The sequence below is a fragment of the Musa acuminata genome, chromosome BXJ3-3, assembly GCF_036884655.1.
Source record: "Musa acuminata AAA Group cultivar baxijiao chromosome BXJ3-3, Cavendish_Baxijiao_AAA, whole genome shotgun sequence".
Lineage (NCBI taxonomy): Eukaryota > Viridiplantae > Streptophyta > Magnoliopsida > Zingiberales > Musaceae > Musa > Musa acuminata.
In genome coordinates, this window is record NC_088351.1 from 12,156,003 (window position 1) to 12,176,269 (window position 20,267).

The window sequence follows — 20,267 nt, forward strand, 5'->3', positions numbered from 1 at the left end:
CCAACACGCCCCAAAACACCCATATATACCAGACTATTTCCACTAGATGTATGGGTGGAACAAGTATGGTCAACCATAACCAGTATGGTTGTGTTAAAGCTAGTCAATCAACTGGTTCTTAAGATCTAACATGTAGCAAAAGCACAAAACAAACCAGCAACTATCAAATGAATTTAAGAAAAACTGAAATAAGTTCTACAAATACCATTTTGTGCGCAAAAAATTGGAAGTTCCATCTGTTGATGCAGAATGACAACCAATATACCTGTTGACTGAACTGGTCAAAAGTAGAACTCTTCAAGAGTTGAACTAAAGATTACAAATACTGAAGAGATTCTGAAACTATTCATCATTTTGCAAGGCAATTCCCAGAGAACACGTCAAAAGATGACTCGTCCAGATCTCTAGGGGCAAAAAAAACCTTTCAATTCTGTATTCCCCTTAAATACCTTCATATTACCGATATAGAAGAATATCTGGCCTGCTGATTGAATAAAGATTTCTCCCATAAAGCAGCTTCAATAAATTATCTGGATTGTAGAGCAAATAATCAACAATCATCTCTCAGAATTTGATGAAACCTTCTGCATGATCATAGCCTCAGCAGCACGAATTGCTTCTGATGATCCAGTTATTGTTACTTTCCTGTATGTATGGTCGCAGAATAATCAGAATACAAAAATCCATGTGGTAAGATGAACTGAGAAGAGGAAACAAATACAAGAGCTTTCTTTACCTATCTGATGTGCCCAAAATGAAATCACCTCTATCTGAAATCTTGATCCTAGCTCCACTAACCTGAAAATCAAGAGCCTTTCATGTTGAAAATTTCCAGCAACTAATTCTTGCATTCGCTAAAAACTTCTGCCAAAAATATGATTTGATGACTAACATCCACTAAAAAGAGCCATGTTAGTACTAAATGCATAGATAGAAGGACACTACCAATATGCATATACTTCTAAATTAAATCAAATAATTACATAATCTGATTAATTATTTCAGTAGATAGTTTCCTGTCATGTACATAGAAGAATTTCTCTCTCTAGTGCATGAAACATAACAAGTAATAAGAATACTAATTCCCATATTAGAATTCTTGGTTAGATAGCAAGACACCCTTTCTTTCCAAAATGAATATCTTTACCTAGAACTCATATTGAATCATCAAGATATGGACTTTAACTGTATCTTTACATCAAGCATCAATCAGTACCTACCTTTATAATTTCAGCCATTATTACATCATAGCAAAAATCGAAATAGAAACATGGTGTATTTTTTTTCAAACCTGACTTATCTCCATTATGTTCCTCCCCCCTCGACCGACAACAGCACCAATATGCTCATCTGCAATGCCAATTGTTGTCGAGTTACTCTGGTTTTCATGAGACCCACCAGGTGACCGTGATGAAACCAAAGGTGATGCCACACCCTAACATACAATTATCATGAAGCATTATTAGCAAGGGTGTAGTCAAATACAAACCATCACACAAGGCTTTTTAATGTTGCAACAAACAGAAGGAAACATTATCATGAAAACAGGACCAAAGGTACAATATCAGACACATCAAATAGTGACTGACTACAAGCATGCAACGTTTAACTCTAAGATCACAAGATACCAAATACTACTTTCTGGTAACCAAATCCATAAGACAACAACTTCAGACATGATCAACCAACAGTCAACTACTGACTACTGAGTAGTATTCCAAACCTAGAAAACCACAGAAAGACTTAAAATAATGAGTTAATGTCCACACATAGTGATCGAGCATCAGCTGCTCCAGGGTATAGGATAAGTTAAACATATTTTCTAGGCTACATGTTGCAAAATATCTAGCACAAAGTGCTAAGCTTACATTCTATTTGCTGGTTCCGAGTTAAGTCACAAAGTTTATGTTTGGTTCACCAATCTTTACAGATTTCTGGTGTTTAGGTAATGCACACTTTACTATAGTCCAACTTATATACTGTGCCAAGACCATTTTACCAGATTAACCAGCAATATGGTTAAACAGTGCACTGAAGTGGCAAAATGGAAAGTCAAGAAACACAATATACTGTGAACCGTTTCATCATTTATAATTTTATTAAATTTCATATGTATAACTTTTAGTGTCTAAGCCTTTGTTAAACCAAACTATACCATCAAACTAATTAGTTCCCCAATTCAAAGATCTTTTGGTCTAGCAGGAACCAGAATAGATTTCTAAAGTACACCTCCTGGAAAACTGTGGTCCAGCAACTATAAGATGCCCTTTAATTGATTTAATTGTTGACATTCATAATGTATATTTACAAATTGCACCACTTCATTCATCCATGAGTATGCCAAAATAAATACTAAATTTCTGTAAAGTTTTCTTCATTAATTAAGAAAACATTATGGTCCATCACCTGTGATCATCATTATCATTGTCCATATTATGTTGTTTTTTTGTTGCTTTTTTACATCACACCAACTTCAAAATCTCCAAAAATAATGCATTTGAAACATGATAAAGGCCAACCTGACCAGGGAAATCTTATTCAAACAAGTGTTTTTGATGTCTTTTAAAGTTTCTATATTCTGCTAAAAAACATCTAAGAAAACTAGAAAAGTTACATGGAACTATAACATTAGCCCTGCTGTCAATGTTCTTGTGCCAGTACAGGACCGTTATGGAAGTGTCACGGAAACAGAGGCCCGACTACCAACATGATTGGTACTAGACATATCAAATGGGAGATACTCTTGGCATGCTAATATGTTCTGAACACATATATGTATAACTATCATGAGATGGCACAACCACAATCCCTGAAACCATATTTTGACAATTTATAGCTTATGGTTTATCAAGAAAAATATGAAAACTAATGCTCCTCGATAAAGATCAGTAAACGAAAAAAATACTGAATGTAATATTTTGTTCTATAAGAAACAGATGATATTCTTACTTTATTACTAAGATATTTTCCTCCAATTCCATTTGCTCCATAACCCACAGGATATGCTACAGAAGGAATCATGTAACTAACGGGAACACCAGGAAAACCAGGAAAGTTAACACCTAAGAATCCAAAATGAGAAAGGAAAGAAAACAAATTAACAATCATATTTAATAATGAATAATATCAAATAATCAACTCTGTTCACATCAGATCAATAGATAAATTGCTCATAGTGAAAAGATAATCGGAAAAATTAACTCTGAAATTATCAGATCAAAAATAAGTTGCTCATAGTGATATGCGCATTAAGCCAGATAAAGCTGCCAGACAAGATTAGAAATGCCACATCAAACTTTAGACGCTATTAACGTGTCACATCACTGTAGGAGCTTCTGCCACATCAACACAATATGTTATCATCACTTCACAAACAGCTGCCAGTGTGTCTAAATGCACCCATGCACTGCTAAAGCAAATGAACAATTTGCAAAATATTTGAGTATTCAAAAGAAATATGCTTTAATCTGCCTCACTTACCCTCACTTTAATAGGACAAACCAATGGCTCTACATGTGGGTCTTGAATGGGACCCATCATATCCTCTCATCATAACGCAAATAGCTAAGATGAGTAAGCCAGAAACAGGTTAAAAACGTACTGCTTACACTATAGAAAGATAAGCACCTCTTGGCTTTTTTGACATAGCAAAGTTCCTACTGACTACCACCAAGTCTTTTACTCATCTAAATTTCAATATTTCACCATGTCATTCAGCTAACACAATACAACCAAACCAGTTCTGGGCCTTATCATCAGAAACAAAAAAACAGAATCAGCTAGAATCAGCTAAATTCAACTGGAATTGGTCTATTTGGCTAACTCTAGCTGATTTGACTACCTAAAAAGAAGAAATTAAAGAGAGGAGAGAAAGAGGTGGAGGCGTCAGATGGCAATCTTCAGCTGAAGTTTTAGATCCACTTTGCAATCTTCATCCAAGTTCAGAAAGAATTGCAAGAGTTCTCTTTGCTCCATGCTTATACATCAAAGTTTGTTGGATCTCTAGCTACAACATTGTTTTCCGTGAGAAACAACAACTACTATAAATCCTTTAGCAATATCACAATATCACTCTAGTGGTATCACAACTAACCATAGAACCTAGATGGATTCCAGTGGTAGCCATCAAGGTACAGAGGGCAAAAAAAAGAAAAACTAGTACGCCATAGTTCTTGGATGCTCCAGAACATGGAATAGGAAGCCGTAATAGAGAAAGCACAAGAAAGATAAAGAGACTTCTCAAGCTAATAGGTTAGCAGAGATGCAGAATTCAAACATAGATCTAAGATTGCCATTTAGACGGCAAAGGCATCTAATAGAATATACACAAAACAACTAGTGATAACAAAAAATTCTACATAAAGGATGGACTACATAAATATTGGAGATGCACCTGAATATGGATAAGGCGAGTTTAATGTTTGAGGATAGTGAGCATCTTCTATTAATTTTGACAATATAAGAAAAATAGCATGCATTTGCTCCTCAAAAGACCCTGTCAAGGAAACCAGCCTATCATTTAGGCCAGCAATATTATCCTGAGGTGATATCTTAATCCCAGCTTGGGACTCTTCTATAAAAGACCTGCAAAATTGATGACATGTCTCAACTACTTATGTCAACAAACAAAAGGGACACAAAGAAGCACTACGAATAAGTAGTGAATTGTACAATATAATGTAATTCAGATTAATCAACTAAAATAAGGTAAAGAAAAAAAAGTCACTCCTACTAATGCAGAATAGCTTTATGGTTCTTAGCCTATCGCAATCCAGAAGTAACTGTCATACAAAATGACAGTATACAGTTGCAAATATTGTTTAAGATTTTTAATTTATGTTTTCCCCTAATTCCAGGTATCAAGTGTACAACTTCACCTAACTATTAAAGAATATGCTTATAAGACTATACTTTATAGTGGATCCTCCTTTTCCAATTATGGCACCGCATGAGCTATTAGGAACAATGAGCCTCACTTTTGATCTACCTTCAACATCATTACCCTCTTCCACCTGTATGTTAGTAAAGAAAACTTCAGATGAAGTACAATTTTCAATAAAAAATTAGAAATAACATAAAAACTATACCTCATTTAGCAATTTTTCGAGGATCAGTTCCATTGCCTTCATTACTTCACTAAATGCCCCAGAAATCAATATTATTCTATCTGAAGTTCTGGGAAAGACTTCATGATTACGTGATAGCTGAATACGGGCTCCAGATTGTGACTGGAATTCAGTAATTGTTAATCCACCCTTCCCGATTATGCACCCAGCTGCAGTGTTTGATACAAGAAATCGTATGTGTGTCTGCTTCTCCTTATCATCTAAGAAAATTGAAGTATTTAATAGATCAGGTTTATGGATCTGAACAAAGAAAAAAAAATATAGTATTTTCCAAGTAAATATAATTGCAAATGGCAAAAGAAAATGTCAAATTTATTCAACATGGTTAAAACTCATGACAATTTAAAAAATAAAAAAAGAGAAAGCAATATAAGAAAAAAGTTAATCCAATCAGCATAAAAAGGGCATACAGATCGTTTTTTCAGACTCTAAATAACATGTGATATATTTTATAAGGTAATAGTTAGCAATTTACTTTCATAAACTCACATATGGCTAGTGAAATCAAGTCACATTGAAATAATAAGTGGTAATCAGCTGAAGATGCTTAAATGATGGATAGCTGATACCTAAATGTCTTACAAGTGTCACAAAATGAAAAAAGTTTCCTTGTCATAAATTTTGCTTATAATAGTTGTTAACTTGAACATCAAAATATTTTTTATCAGTCTCATATGAATGAATCAAATAATGATGAACTTCTATCACTTACAGCCAGTCATTCCTTATTTCATGTCTTTGTCTAATCTTTGTATGCCACATTGACCATCATTGGCCATGTGAAGCCCAAATATATAATACAGCATCATATGTTAGATAAGTTACTTAGCAATATTAATTTAGAATGTTTATGGAGTTCTCTAAAGAAAAAAGAACTTTCATCACGATCTAATCTCACACTAAAGATTTTTCAATTTCATGGTATGTCATCATGATGGTCATGCTGGTAGAATACATCAAGGTTTGATGTATCAACTGAAACAGTATAAAATGAGTGGTACCTACCGTTTAGGCAGCTGATCGATACATTAACCAACCTGTTTCGTGCGGCATGCAAAAAAACTGCTCTAGTATTGGCCAGTATGGGTCGTGTATCAACCAATAAGATCAAGACTTGACCATTGCCAACTAATACGAGTCATTAACGGTCATATTTTGACCAATACTGACCCATAATGAATCAAATCTGGCCCCAACAGTCAATATTGGTCGATACTCGATTGTAACCAACCGATGCGGGTCGGTAATGATTGGATTTTGACTATTACTGACCCATAAATGGTCGATACTCTTTTGTGCTCTAATCCTCCTCCCTCCCATCTCTTTCACTCACTCTCACTTTTAAGGCTTTAGATGGACTGTTGAGGTGCCTTGAACACATGTTATTAATGACAATGACGCAACAATGTTTACCACATTGATGCACCAACAGTACATGGTTTATAAATACAATATGTCAAGGGAGCATTTTCAAGATTGGGTCCAATAAACCTATCATATTGACATATAACTTCATAGGATCGAGGACCCCATTCCATCGATCATGGATTCTCAACATTTATTTTGGTGGTAGAAACAAATATATATAATTGTTATCCTGATTTCTTGATAGTTTATTTCGCTCAAACCTTAAAGTTTAAATATCTAATCCAACATCTCAACCCTTTTTTTACAGATAATTCAAGATCAACTGAAGTAGATTCCTTCAACAGTTCCTCGATGCATCTGAAAAGGTAAATCCAATTTTTCTCCTTATAACCTAGATTTTCTATTCATTTATGGCATATATATGCTTTATTCTTATTAAAGTATAATTTATATACTAATAAGGAGAAAAATTCATAAAAAAGGGTTTTTTGAATTTTCAATATTTTCTAGCCTTTTTTCGGAAAACTGATACATACTGGCATATACACTGGCCGACAAGTATATAGACATAGGCTATAGCACTGTAATGTCACGAACGGTCGGCACGCACCTGCAACAACTTCGTTCAACGAACCGTTCGTTGCTTTTGTTTACATGTACAGATGCTTGACAACATGTTTGGCTTCGGAGGCGAGATTGTCCCGTTGGAGGGGACCCCGTATCCGCTCCCCAAGATAGACCAGTTGGTCGACACCACCGCCGGTCATAAACGCCTTACGTTCTTGGACGCATTCTCCGGCTACAACCAAATCCGGATGGCGACCCAAGACCGAGAAGATACTGCCTTCGTCACCAACCAGGGGGCGTATTGTTACAAAGTTATTCCTTTTGGCCTTAAGAACGCTGGCGCGACCTACCAAAGGATGGTCAACAAGCTTTTCAAACACCAGCTCGGAATAAACATGGAGGTGTACATAGATGACATGATTGTAAAAAGCAAGGTCGCAAAGACACATCTAGCCGACTTGGCGGAAACATTCCAAACCCTCAGGCGGTTCAACTTGCGTCTGAACCTAGAAAAGTGTGTCTTCAGGGTCAGCTCGGGGAAGTTCCTCAGCTTCATCATTCACCGACGGGGAATTGACGCCAACCCAGAGAAAGTTCGTGCCATTACTGAGATACACTCCCCTCGCTCGGCCAAAGAAGTGCAGCGGCTTGCCGGGAGGTTGACAGCGCTCAATAGGTTTGTGTCGCATTCGGGCGACAAGAGCCTCCCTTTCTTCCGAGTTCTGCAACGGGCTGACAGCTTCACTTGGACCCCGGAATGCGAGGAGGCCTTCGAGAAGTTGAAGGAATGCCTCGTCCGCTTGCCCCGACTCACCTCATCTGAACCGGGAGAGACCCTCGGCCTCTACCCGGCGGCCTCGCCGCACACTGTCGGTTCAGTGCTAGTTCGGGAGGTACCACCGACGCAACAACCAGTGCATTACGTCAACCATGTCCTCGAAGGGCCCGAAATACGATACCTCCCGATCGAAAGGCTGGCTCTCGCCCTTGTCCTGACGGCCCGGAAGTTGCGGCTCTACTTCCAAGCTCATCCAATCAGAGTAGTCACCGACCAACCGCTACGGCAGAACCTATCCAACTTCGACACATCGGGTCGCATGCTGCGGTGGTCGGTCGAGCTCAGCGAATTCGACATCCAGTACTCCCCCAGGACCGCCATTAAAGCTCAGGTGCTGGTCGATTTCATTTCCGAGCTGACGCCCGAGGACTAGGCTGCAGGGCGGCAAAGTGGCCAGGGCACGTGGAGTTTACACGTAGATGGCTCTTCCACTTCCGAGGGGGTCGGGTTCGTCCTCAGAGGTCGGTCGAGAGAGGCCTATGAAAGATCTCTTCAATTAAAGTTCCGGGCCACCAACAACGAGGCTGAGTACGAGACGTTACTCCACGGTCTATGCCTCGCTCTGGAGTTACACGTGGGCGATCTTGAAGTCTTCAACGACTCCTAACTGGTGACGGGACACATCAACGGGAGTTGCGAAGCCCGAGACCCCACGATGATATCATACCTAATGGAGGTAAAGCGGCTCGCCCACTATTTCGACCACTTTTCAGTCACCAAAATACCTCGGGCGCAAAACGAGCGGGTCGACGCGCTGGCCAAATCAACCTCCACCCATACCCCTGAGTCAGTCCCGACCATTGAGTCCATGGCAGTCCCGACCATACCGACTCACGAGGTCGCCGAAACAAATCTACCTCTGAATTGGATAGAAGAGATCCTCCGCTACAAGGCGGGTGGGAAAGAGCCCAACGATCTCACGGCTACAAGACGGCTGAGGCGAGCTCAAGCGTGGTACTGCGTCATCGTTGGAAGATTGTACCGAAGGGCATTCACTCAACCCCTCCTGCGTTGCCTCGCGCCGTCGAAGGCTGAAGCCGTCCTCGTCGAGCTCCACGAGGGAATATGTGGGGGGCATGTCGGGGGGCGGACTTTGGCCTTAAAGACCCTTCGGCAGGGGTACTACTGGCCGACGATGCGCTAGGATGCCATGACATACACACGACAGTGCTCGCAGTGCCAACGGCACGCCCGACTACCACACCAGTCGGCAGTCCCCCTGACCCCCATTGATATGGCTTGGCCCTTTGCCCAATGGGGGCTCGACCTCGTCGGGCCTTTCCCTCCGGTGTCGAGTCAGCGACGTTTCCTCATAGTCGGGGTCGACTACTTCACGAAGTGGGTCGAGGCCGAACCCTTGGCCTCCATCACCGAGATGCACGTTCAGAAATTCACATGGAGGAACATCATCACCCGATTCGGGATCCCGAGGGCTATCATCATCGACAACGGGACCCAGTTCAACAACAGTAAGTTCAAGGCAGTAGCCAATCCTACGGGATTCAGTTGAAGTTCAGCTAGGTCGCACACCCCTAGACCAACGGTCAAACCGAGGTGATGAACCGAGCAATAATTGAAGGCCTTAAGAAGAGAATCTCAAGTGTGCGCGGGGCCTAGGTGGACGAGCTCCCCAGCGTCCTATGGGCGATGCGAACAACCCCCAAAGCCGCCTCGGGAGAGTCCCCGTTCAGCTTGGCATACGGGACTAAAGCGGTTCTTCCGTCCGAGATGGTATTCCCAACCTTGCGCACCTCCCACTATGAGCGAAGGCACTCAGAGGAGGGGCTGCGGGCCAACTTGGACCTCCTTGAGGAGAGAAGAGCTGAGGCACACCTACGCACCCTGGCATACAAGAAAGCGACCGCTCGGATATACAACCAGAGGGTCCGTCCGCGACCGATTCAAGTCAGGGACCTCGTCCTCCGAAAAGCAGAAGTGAGCAATTCAGCCCAAGCAAGGGGAAAACTTGCACCAATTGGGAAGGCCCCTACCGAGTCTACGACATGGTGCGGGAAGGCACCTACTAGCTCGAAACAATGGAGGGATGCCCCCTCCCAAGGACGTGGAATGTCGTGAACCTGAAGAAATTCTACCTTTAAGGGGGGAGGAGTTGATTGGGATGCAATAAAGGTATGGAGAGCCCGCACATACGCGATCAGAGGAGAAGACTAAGCCAGGGTTCTCAAAACGAAATTGCTTCTTGATTACAAAATATGTACATATAGCGGTCAGGTGACCCGCCCCCAGGCCCGACCGGACAAAAGGAAAAAGAAGGAAAGACAAAACAAAAACAAGGGGATGCAACCCCTAGCCCGAGGGAGGAGTCGACGGCTCGTCGTTAAAAGGCAAATTCACCGGCATGTCGACGTTCTGGTCCGCAGGGTCTTCGGCAAATGGGTCCAATTCCAGGTCCAGGTCCGGGAACTTCACCCAGAAACGAGCATAGGCCACCCGGAACCCGTACTCGTACGTGACCCGGCCTAACCTCACCAGGCCGCGCTTGAACCCCGCGGACGCCTTGTACTCGGCAACCGCTTCCTCCACCCTTCCGGGCAACCTCAGACGCTCCTCCTCGAGCACCTCCTCGACGGCCTCAACGTCTTGGGAGAGGGACAACAGTTCGTCATCCAGCAAACGGATGTGTGACCGGCTTTCTTCAAGTTCGGCCTTCAAACGAGCCACCTCCCCCTCCAACGTCGTGGTGTGCCCTTCGGCTGTGGCAATCGCCTTCGCACCCCCCTCGGCCTTCAGCTTCAGGTTGACCTTCCGGAGGGCGTCGTCGAGGTCCATCTGACGCCCAATCGCCCGCCCGACGTCAAGGACCCGGTCGATCAGCGTCATCCCATAACGTAGGCCCTGCATGAAAATCATTGTCATCATCCACGAAGCAAGGAGGCGAATAAAAGGGATGGCCATCACTTACCCGGACGAGCGACTTGGCGCCCCATCCACCAGCACCTCTGAGTCGGAGCTGTACAGCTCCTTGGCCAACGAGGGGTGCAGTGCCCCTCGGACGAACTCCTGGGCATCTTCTCCATCGACCCAGGGTCGGCTGTCGGCCTTCAAAGCCGACCACCAGGCAGCGTAAGGGGCTCCCGGCTCCCTGACCGGAAGGTCGGCCATCAGTTGGGCTTGAAACTGCCCGCCCTTGGGCTAGGAGAAGATGCGGCACATTTCCCGCATCGGTAGGGGGGATGCCGGCCCCCTCCTGGAAGGGACGCTACCAGATGATCCGGCCAACCCCTTCCCCTTCTCACTCCTCGCGCCCTCTCCCTGGACAGGGGTCCCAGATGATGCTAGGGGGGCGCTCGAGCGCGTGACTCGATTGGCCGGCATCTTCTGGACCACCAGCTTTATCTTCCGGACCACCAGCTTCGGGGGACCATACAAATAGGTCGATGTTCTCCCTCAGGAAATCGACAAGGTGGAGCTGGTCCGCTTCGGGGAGCACAATCCCGAAACGGTTTGGTTGGGTCGAGCCCGCTTCAAGGGCATCTCGATAAGCGGCTCCGAGGGCTCTAGCGTCGCTTGTAGTACAGGTGCCTCACGAGGGTCGGGAACCGGGGTTGGGCGAGGCTTTGGCGGGAGAGCGACTGCGATGAGGTAGCATCGCCTCGACTCCCTTGGGTCGCTCCAAGCCTCCCCAATCCCTGCCGAGGTTGGGAACTTGATGGTTCTTTGATAGGTGGAGACCACCGCTTGGATCCTGTTGAGGGTCGGGCGGCCGAGGATGACATTGTAGGTTGATGGTAGGTTGACCACCATGAAGGTGGTCATTACTGTTTTCGTCCTTGGTTCCTCCCCGAGAGTGATGGGAGCACTGTGGTTCCGAGCGAGGAGATGGAATATCCGGTGAACCTTGTAAGAGTTGACGTCACAGGGGTAAGATTTTCCTGGGTCAAACCGAGCCTCCCGAAGGCATCGAAGTAGAGGACGTTGGCAGAACTCCCTATATCAACCATCACCCTCTTGACTCGGGCGTTGGTGATTTGGACGGAGATTACCAGAGCATCGTCGTGGTGGGAGCGCTCGACCTCCCCTACCCCAAAGGTAATTGTAGGCTCGTGCTCAGGCCGAGGACGCTTCTCCACCGTGTTGCGCGCGTAGGCCTTTCTTGCCGCCGCGCTAGTGCCGCCAGCTGCCGGCTTGCCAGAGATGACGTCGATCTGTCTCTCGAGGGGCCCTCTAGGGCACGGAGTTGCCTCCCGGGACTTGAGATAGCGTCCAAGGTGGCCTCTCTGGATTAGTGCTTCTATTTGATTGTGGAGGTCATGGCAGTCCTCCGTGTTGTGGCCGTGGTCCCAGTGGAACTTATAGTATTTAGATTGGTCTCTGCGGGCGGCCTTCATAGGGCGAGGTTACTGCAAGAGGCCTATCTCTTTGATCTGGAGGAAGATCTCGATGCGAGATGCATTTAGGGGGAGAGTTGGGGGGTCTTGGGAGCAGCAGCTCTTGTCGGTTGGGCCCCCGGCAGGGAGGCGTTAGGACCGCCGAGGCCGTTCCTCGAGATAGCTCCATCCTTGGCTTCTTGCTCTCCACACGCCTCCCCGCCACTAATGTTTCGGCGGCAACATACTGGTTGGCGCATTGGAGCACCTCGGAGATGGTCGCCGGCGGCTTCTCGATTAGCGACCAAAAGAACCTCGAATGCTTCAAACCCATCAGAAAAGCCTGCAAGATTAGAGAAGGATGAGTATCCGGAAAACTCCGGATTTCGGTGGAGAACCGTGCCACGAACTGAGAGAGTGACTCGTCCTCGCGTTGGGACAGCGCGAGCAAGGTGACCATAGAGGGTCTGGGCCGCGCGCTAGCGAGGAAACTTTGCTCAAATTCCTCGGCCAGCTGGTCGAAGGACGAGACCGAAGCTTGGCGCAACCAACTAAACCACTTCCGCGCCGACCCCTTCAGAGTGGTTGGAAACGCTCGGCACATCCGTGCATCAGAGGCGCCATAGAGGGCCATCTGGGCCCGGAATACAGAGACGTGCTCCATGAGATCGGAGGCTCCGTCATATGTCTCCAATATCGAGAACCTGAAGTTGAGGGGTACCGGTTTGCCCAGTACTTCCTGGGTAAAGGGGGACCCGCCCGAGGCACACTCGCTGCTCTCGCTGCGCGACCTCCGAAGCTCGCGTTGGAAAGCGTCCAGGCACTGGTTAACCCGTGACAACTAGGCTTTGAGCGAGTCGTCCGCCGAGTCCGATGATATGATGTCGGGCTTCAGGTGAGATAATGTGGCTTGGCAAGGCGTGGGTGCATTTGGCTCAGGAGGACCGCTCGGGTCCGTCGCTCGCCCACAGGCCTCTATGATCTCGAGCCACCAGCTTCTTGATTACAAAATATGTACATATAGCGGTCAGGTGACCCGCCCCCAGGCCCGACCGGACAAAAGGAAAAAGAAGGAAAGACAAAACAAAAACAAGGGGATGCAACCCCTAGCCCGAGGGAGGAGTCGACGGCTCGTCGTTAAAAGGCAAATTCACCGGCATGTCGACGTTCTGGTCCGCAGGGTCTTCGGCAAATGGGTCCAATTCCAGGTCCAGGTCCGGGAACTTCACCCAGAAACGAGCATAGGCCACCCGGAACCCGTACTCGTACGTGACCCGGCCTAACCTCACCAGGCCGCGCTTGAACCCCGCGGACGCCTTGTACTCGGCAACCGCTTCCTCCACCCTTCCGGGCAACCTCAGACGCTCCTCCTCGAGCACCTCCTCGACGGCCTCAACGTCTTGGGAGAGGGACAACAGTTCGTCATCCAGCAAACGGATGTGTGACCGGCTTTCTTCAAGTTCGGCCTTCAAACGAGCCACCTCCCCCTCCAACGTCGTGGTGTGCCCTTCGGCTGTGGCAATCGCCTTCGCACCCCCCTCGGCCTTCAGCTTCAGGTTGACCTTCCGGAGGGCGTCGTCGAGGTCCATCTGACGCCCAATCGCCCGCCCGACGTCAAGGACCCGGTCGATCAGCGTCATCCCATAACGTAGGCCCTGCATGAAAATCATTGTCATCATCCACGAAGCAAGGAGGCGAATAAAAGGGATGGCCATCACTTACCCGGACGAGCGACTTGGCGCCCCATCCACCAGCACCTCTGAGTCGGAGCTGTACAGCTCCTTGGCCAACGAGGGGTGCAGTGCCCCTCGGACGAACTCCTGGGCATCTTCTCCATCGACCCAGGGTCGGCTGTCGGCCTTCAAAGCCGACCACCAGGCAGCGTAAGGGGCTCCCGGCTCCCTGACCGGAAGGTCGGCCATCAGTTGGGCTTGAAACTGCCCGCCCTTGGGCTAGGAGAAGATGCGGCACATTTCCCGCATCGGTAGGGGGGATGCCGGCCCCCTCCTGGAAGGGACGCTACCAGATGATCCGGCCAACCCCTTCCCCTTCTCACTCCTCGCGCCCTCTCCCTGGACAGGGGTCCCAGATGATGCTAGGGGGGCGCTCGAGCGCGTGACTCGATTGGCCGGCATCTTCTGGACCACCAGCTTTATCTTCCGGACCACCAGCTTCGGGGGACCATACAAATAGGTCGATGTTCTCCCTCAGGAAATCGACAAGGTGGAGCTGGTCCGCTTCGGGGAGCACAATCCCGAAACGGTTTGGTTGGGTCGAGCCCGCTTCAAGGGCATCTCGATAAGCGGCTCCGAGGGCTCTAGCGTCGCTTGTAGTACAGGTGCCTCACGAGGGTCGGGAACCGGGGTTGGGCGAGGCTTTGGCGGGAGAGCGACTGCGATGAGGTAGCATCGCCTCGACTCCCTTGGGTCGCTCCAAGCCTCCCCAATCCCTGCCGAGGTTGGGAACTTGATGGTTCTTTGATAGGTGGAGACCACCGCTTGGATCCTGTTGAGGGTCGGGCGGCCGAGGATGACATTGTAGGTTGATGGTAGGTTGACCACCATGAAGGTGGTCATTACTGTTTTCGTCCTTGGTTCCTCCCCGAGAGTGATGGGAGCACTGTGGTTCCGAGCGAGGAGATGGAATATCCGGTGAACCTTGTAAGAGTTGACGTCACAGGGGTAAGATTTTCCTGGGTCAAACCGAGCCTCCCGAAGGCATCGAAGTAGAGGACGTTGGCAGAACTCCCTATATCAACCATCACCCTCTTGACTCGGGCGTTGGTGATTTGGACGGAGATTACCAGAGCATCGTCGTGGTGGGAGCGCTCGACCTCCCCTACCCCAAAGGTAATTGTAGGCTCGTGCTCAGGCCGAGGACGCTTCTCCACCGTGTTGCGCGCGTAGGCCTTTCTTGCCGCCGCGCTAGTGCCGCCAGCTGCCGGCTTGCCAGAGATGACGTCGATCTGTCTCTCGAGGGGCCCTCTAGGGCACGGAGTTGCCTCCCGGGACTTGAGATAGCGTCCAAGGTGGCCTCTCTGGATTAGTGCTTCTATTTGATTGTGGAGGTCATGGCAGTCCTCCGTGTTGTGGCCGTGGTCCCAGTGGAACTTATAGTATTTAGATTGGTCTCTGCGGGCGGCCTTCATAGGGCGAGGTTACTGCAAGAGGCCTATCTCTTTGATCTGGAGGAAGATCTCGATGCGAGATGCATTTAGGGGGAGAGTTGGGGGGTCTTGGGAGCAGCAGCTCTTGTCGGTTGGGCCCCCGGCAGGGAGGCGTTAGGACCGCCGAGGCCGTTCCTCGAGATAGCTCCATCCTTGGCTTCTTGCTCTCCACACGCCTCCCCGCCACTAATGTTTCGGCGGCAACATACTGGTTGGCGCATTGGAGCACCTCGGAGATGGTCGCCGGCGGCTTCTCGATTAGCGACCAAAAGAACCTCGAATGCTTCAAACCCATCAGAAAAGCCTGCAAGATTAGAGAAGGATGAGTATCCGGAAAACTCCGGATTTCGGTGGAGAACCGTGCCACGAACTGAGAGAGTGACTCGTCCTCGCGTTGGGACAGCGCGAGCAAGGTGACCATAGAGGGTCTGGGCCGCGCGCTAGCGAGGAAACTTTGCTCAAATTCCTCGGCCAGCTGGTCGAAGGACGAGACCGAAGCTTGGCGCAACCAACTAAACCACTTCCGCGCCGACCCCTTCAGAGTGGTTGGAAACGCTCGGCACATCCGTGCATCAGAGGCGCCATAGAGGGCCATCTGGGCCCGGAATACAGAGACGTGCTCCATGAGATCGGAGGCTCCGTCATATGTCTCCAATATCGAGAACCTGAAGTTGAGGGGTACCGGTTTGCCCAGTACTTCCTGGGTAAAGGGGGACCCGCCCGAGGCACACTCGCTGCTCTCGCTGCGCGACCTCCGAAGCTCGCGTTGGAAAGCGTCCAGGCACTGGTTAACCCGTGACAACTAGGCTTTGAGCGAGTCGTCCGCCGAGTCCGATGATATGATGTCGGGCTTCAGGTGAGATAATGTGGCTTGGCAAGGCGTGGGTGCATTTGGCTCAGGAGGACCGCTCGGGTCCGTCGCTCGCCCACAGGCCTCTATGATCTCGAGCCGTTCCCCAGTCAGGGGTTGCCGGGCTGGATCGATCGGGGGGACCGCCAGCTGCACGATTTGGGGAATGATCGGGGCGAGCGTCTGCATCATGCCCGCCATGGTCTGTACTTGCTTAGTTAGGCTAAAGAACGCCTCGGGCGTCACGGTCGGGCCCCCCAGGGCGAGCCCCGGGGGAGATAGTCGTGGGTCGTTGAATAGACGCCAGTAACGATCAATCGTTGAAGCCGGTATCCTTCTGCCCGTAGGGGCAGAGAGGGCTTGTCCTTCTGGCTCGGCGGAAGGGAGGTCGGTCGGGGGCTCCCTCCCGAGGTGAGTTCCTGCCAACTGTTCCTGCGACATGGGCCCTCTTTCTAGCGCCAAACTGTTGGTGAACAAATGTGCCGTGACTGATGAGTCAGCACGGCTAGGCCCACCTGCCGACGTCGGGAACCTCTGGCGGAATTATTGAGTTGATGAAGTGGTGGCGCCCTTCAAGCGTCTTAGGCGTCGGTTGAGGTGGCAAGGTCGGCCAGAGCCTCGCTGCGGGCCAGCACTCCAACTTCCTTTCCAGGATTAGAGATGGATTGTACAGTGATCCCCAAGTAGTAACCCTGATGCAACTCATCAAAGAAGGCAAGACACGACGATTTTGGGTCCAGGAGGGACTCGTTTACACAAAAGGGAATAAGGTTTATATCCCTCGAGTGGACAATTTAAGGCGTGAGCTCTTAAGAGAGTGTCACGATTCTCTTTCGGCTGGACATCCAGGCATTTACAGAACCTTGGCTCTCATGGAGAGGGCCTTTTGGTAGCCGAAGATGGGGATTGATGTGGAGGAATATGTTCGAACGTGCCTCACTTGCCAACAAGACAAGGTGGAGCAGTGGAAGCCGATGGGACTTTTGGAGCTGTTGCCCGTACCAGAAAGGCCGTGGGAGAGCATTTCCTTGGACTTCATATTAAGCTTACCGACAATAGGGGGACTCGGATCGATACTCATGGTGGTCAATCAATTTTCAAAGTATGCAACTTTCATAGTTGCACCTCTAAACTGTTTAGCAGAGGAGGCGGCCAAGCTGATGATGAAAAATGTGGTGAAGTATTGGGGAGTCCCGCACAATATCATCAATGATCGAGACGCTCAGTTCCTAGGACGATTCTTGACCGAGCTGTTCAAATTGTTGGGGTCTAAGTTATACTTCTCCACAAGCCTCCACCCCCAGACGGACGACCAAACCGAACGGATAAACTCGCTCCTGGAGCAATATCTTCGGCACTACGTGAGTGCCAACCAACGAGATTGGGTGAAGCTGTTGGACATAGTATAATTCTCCTACAACTTGCAACGGAGCTCTACGTCTAACAAGAGCCCCTTCGAGATCATTACAAGACAACAACCGTCAACTCCTCACACCTTGGCTATTGGATATATTGGGAGTAGTCTGTCAGCATATCACTTTGCAAAAGTATGATACTGAAATACAGATATTGCGCGGGCTTACTTAGAGAAGGCGACCAAAAAGATGAAGAAGTGAGTAGACTTGAGAAGGCGACCGCAAGAGTTCAAAGTCGACGATTTGGTGTTGGTAAAGCTCCAACCAATATCACTCCAATTCTTTAGGAACAAAGTACACAAAGGATTGGTGCGCAAGTATGAAGGGTCCTTCCTAATTATCAGTAGGGTGGGCAATGTCTCCTACAAGTTACAACTGCCGGCGTGGCTCAAAATTCACAATGTTTTTTACGCCAACAACTTGAAGGCCTACCACTTAGATCCGCAAGATGCTTCCTAAAGTGTTCCAACTCGGCTACCCCCCACCAAAACCTCCTACGAGAAGCGAGTTGAAACCATTTTAGTGGATCGCAAGATAAAGCTACCCAATGGAGCCGAGCAGACCGAGTACTTTGTGAAGTGACGAAAGCTTCCCCGAACCGAAGCCAGTTGGGAGCCCGAAGACGCCCTTCGACATGAAGAAGCAGCCATCAACAACAACCAACAAGCGTCGACGAGGGCGTCAACAGTTTAAGTGGGGGAGAATGTCACGAATGTTCGACGCACACCCGCAATAACTTCGTTCAACGAACCGTTCGTTGCTTTTGTTTATATGTACAGATGTTTGGCAGCATGTTTTGGGTCATGTTTTGGCTGCGAATATGTACCTATATGACATTGACGAAAAAGCCAAAGGACAAAGGTCATCAACAAGATAGTTGCCAAGGGACTAAATTACACTTTAACCATGCATCAATGACACATCTTGCGATTATGAAATAAGTCAACAAAAGGATACTCCCTACAACTGGCTGACAATCACTACAAATTCAGGTGGTGATTGAATATGCACAAGAAAGTAGGACAGCCTTTTTATGAGAAATCTTTGACATTATGTCTGTGTTGAATGCTCAATAGTCAATGCACATGATAAGCTATATGCTGTAGTAGACACAGGATATGAAAGATAAGGAATCATTAACACCTAGAAAGGAATTAGATAAAATTGGAGTAACTAAAATGATATATACCTGAACCAAAACCATAAATTATATTCTAGTCATTCCAAGTAGACACTCTGAAGTGTGAAACGGTTGTTAGCTAAGGCAATCAGACAGTCAAGCGAACTACAAGAGAGCAAATTAATCTATAAAAAGTCATTATATAACTCCCAGCTAGTCACCAAGAGAATTCAACTTAAGCAAGCTATTATGTTGATCTGCTCAAGTTGTTTTGTCCAGAAAGTCACTGTCCATGCAATCCTAAACTTTTCTGCTTACATTCCTCCCGCTTCAGTAGTTCGACGTGCTTTCGTGTCATCCAACTGAGGAGCTTCTCCCAACCGATCTTACAAACAAATGAAAACAGTGGTTTTGGAGTTCTGCTAGGGTTCTTTTATAGGATTAAAAGAAAAAAAAAAAAGATGGAAGAAGCACCACGATGTCAAGGGCCTAAACAGCACAAGCGAATCGATTGCTTTCTCCCCAACAATTTGATCCAGACCTCTAAAGTATTACCATAACACAATCGCGTACACTAATAAGCAACAGCAACAAACCATCAGAAGATCTCCGCTGCTCTTCCATGGGATCAAGAAAAGCAAACAAGCAATCCACGTTACCTAGGGGTGGGGATCTGGGGCGCTGTGATCGACGTGGTACGGCGTCGGGAGAGGAGTCGCCGTGGAGCTCGGGGGACTCCATGGGGAAAGATGTAGCGGAGCGGAGGCGGGAGGGGAGGAAGGCGGGATGAGTGGACGAAGGACGCGTCTGCCTCAGACCATTCGCCGAAATGCCTTGGCGATCTCGCGCCTCATTCCTTTTCTCTCTCGCGCCGCGGCGATCCTGTGGAGGCTCATTCGGCCGGTGATTAGGTGCCCTTAGGGATGTCAACCGATTCGGCCCGCAAAGGATCTGAGTCCGGATCCGGTGGTCATCCAAAGCAAATTAAATCCATGCTCATTGCGTGTGTTCTTAGAATTATATAAACTCTAACGCACGTCATATTTCATTTTTATCTGGTATATATATATATGTATATATATATATATATATATATAAAAGATTTTACTAGAAACTGTAATTAAGATTTAAATTACGATAAAATATCTATATAGTCGATATTAAATGATTTAGGCTTCATTGTTTGTTGTTATTTGTTATTGTATATTATCCTAAAAACTGGGAAGAATAATTTATTATATTTGAAATGACATCCTAACGGTTAAAACGTTTGTTGTCCAATTAATAAATCAGAATTTAGAATCCATTTTCTTAATATAATACATATATGGTGTTAAAATTTAAAAATTTCCATGGATATAAACCAGGTTGAGGTTTGTTGACGTGTTATTTGTTTTTGACATCCTCTTTTGGGAGGATGACAGGCTACCTGTTTGATGCAAACTGATTCAAGGCAGCAAAAATAACCTAAGTGAGCCATGAAACTGAT

General features: G+C 47.4%; 1 protein-coding gene across 1 annotated transcript; it reads right to left on the reverse strand.

The window, feature by feature from the left end:
- Positions 1-151: 151 nt before the first annotated feature.
- Positions 152-19,744, reverse strand: LOC103977315 (protein BTR1). The gene is made up of 8 exons (XM_009392807.3): positions 19,438-19,744; positions 5,088-5,326; positions 4,912-5,012; positions 4,394-4,584; positions 2,950-3,062; positions 1,292-1,435; positions 737-798; positions 152-645 (listed from the first exon to the last, which is right to left on the reverse strand). The coding sequence occupies exons 1-8, from the start codon at positions 19,517-19,519 to the stop codon at positions 558-560; spliced, it is 1,020 nt and encodes a 339-aa protein (XP_009391082.1). The 5' UTR covers positions 19,520-19,744; the 3' UTR covers positions 152-557.
- Positions 19,745-20,267: the final 523 nt, after the last annotated feature.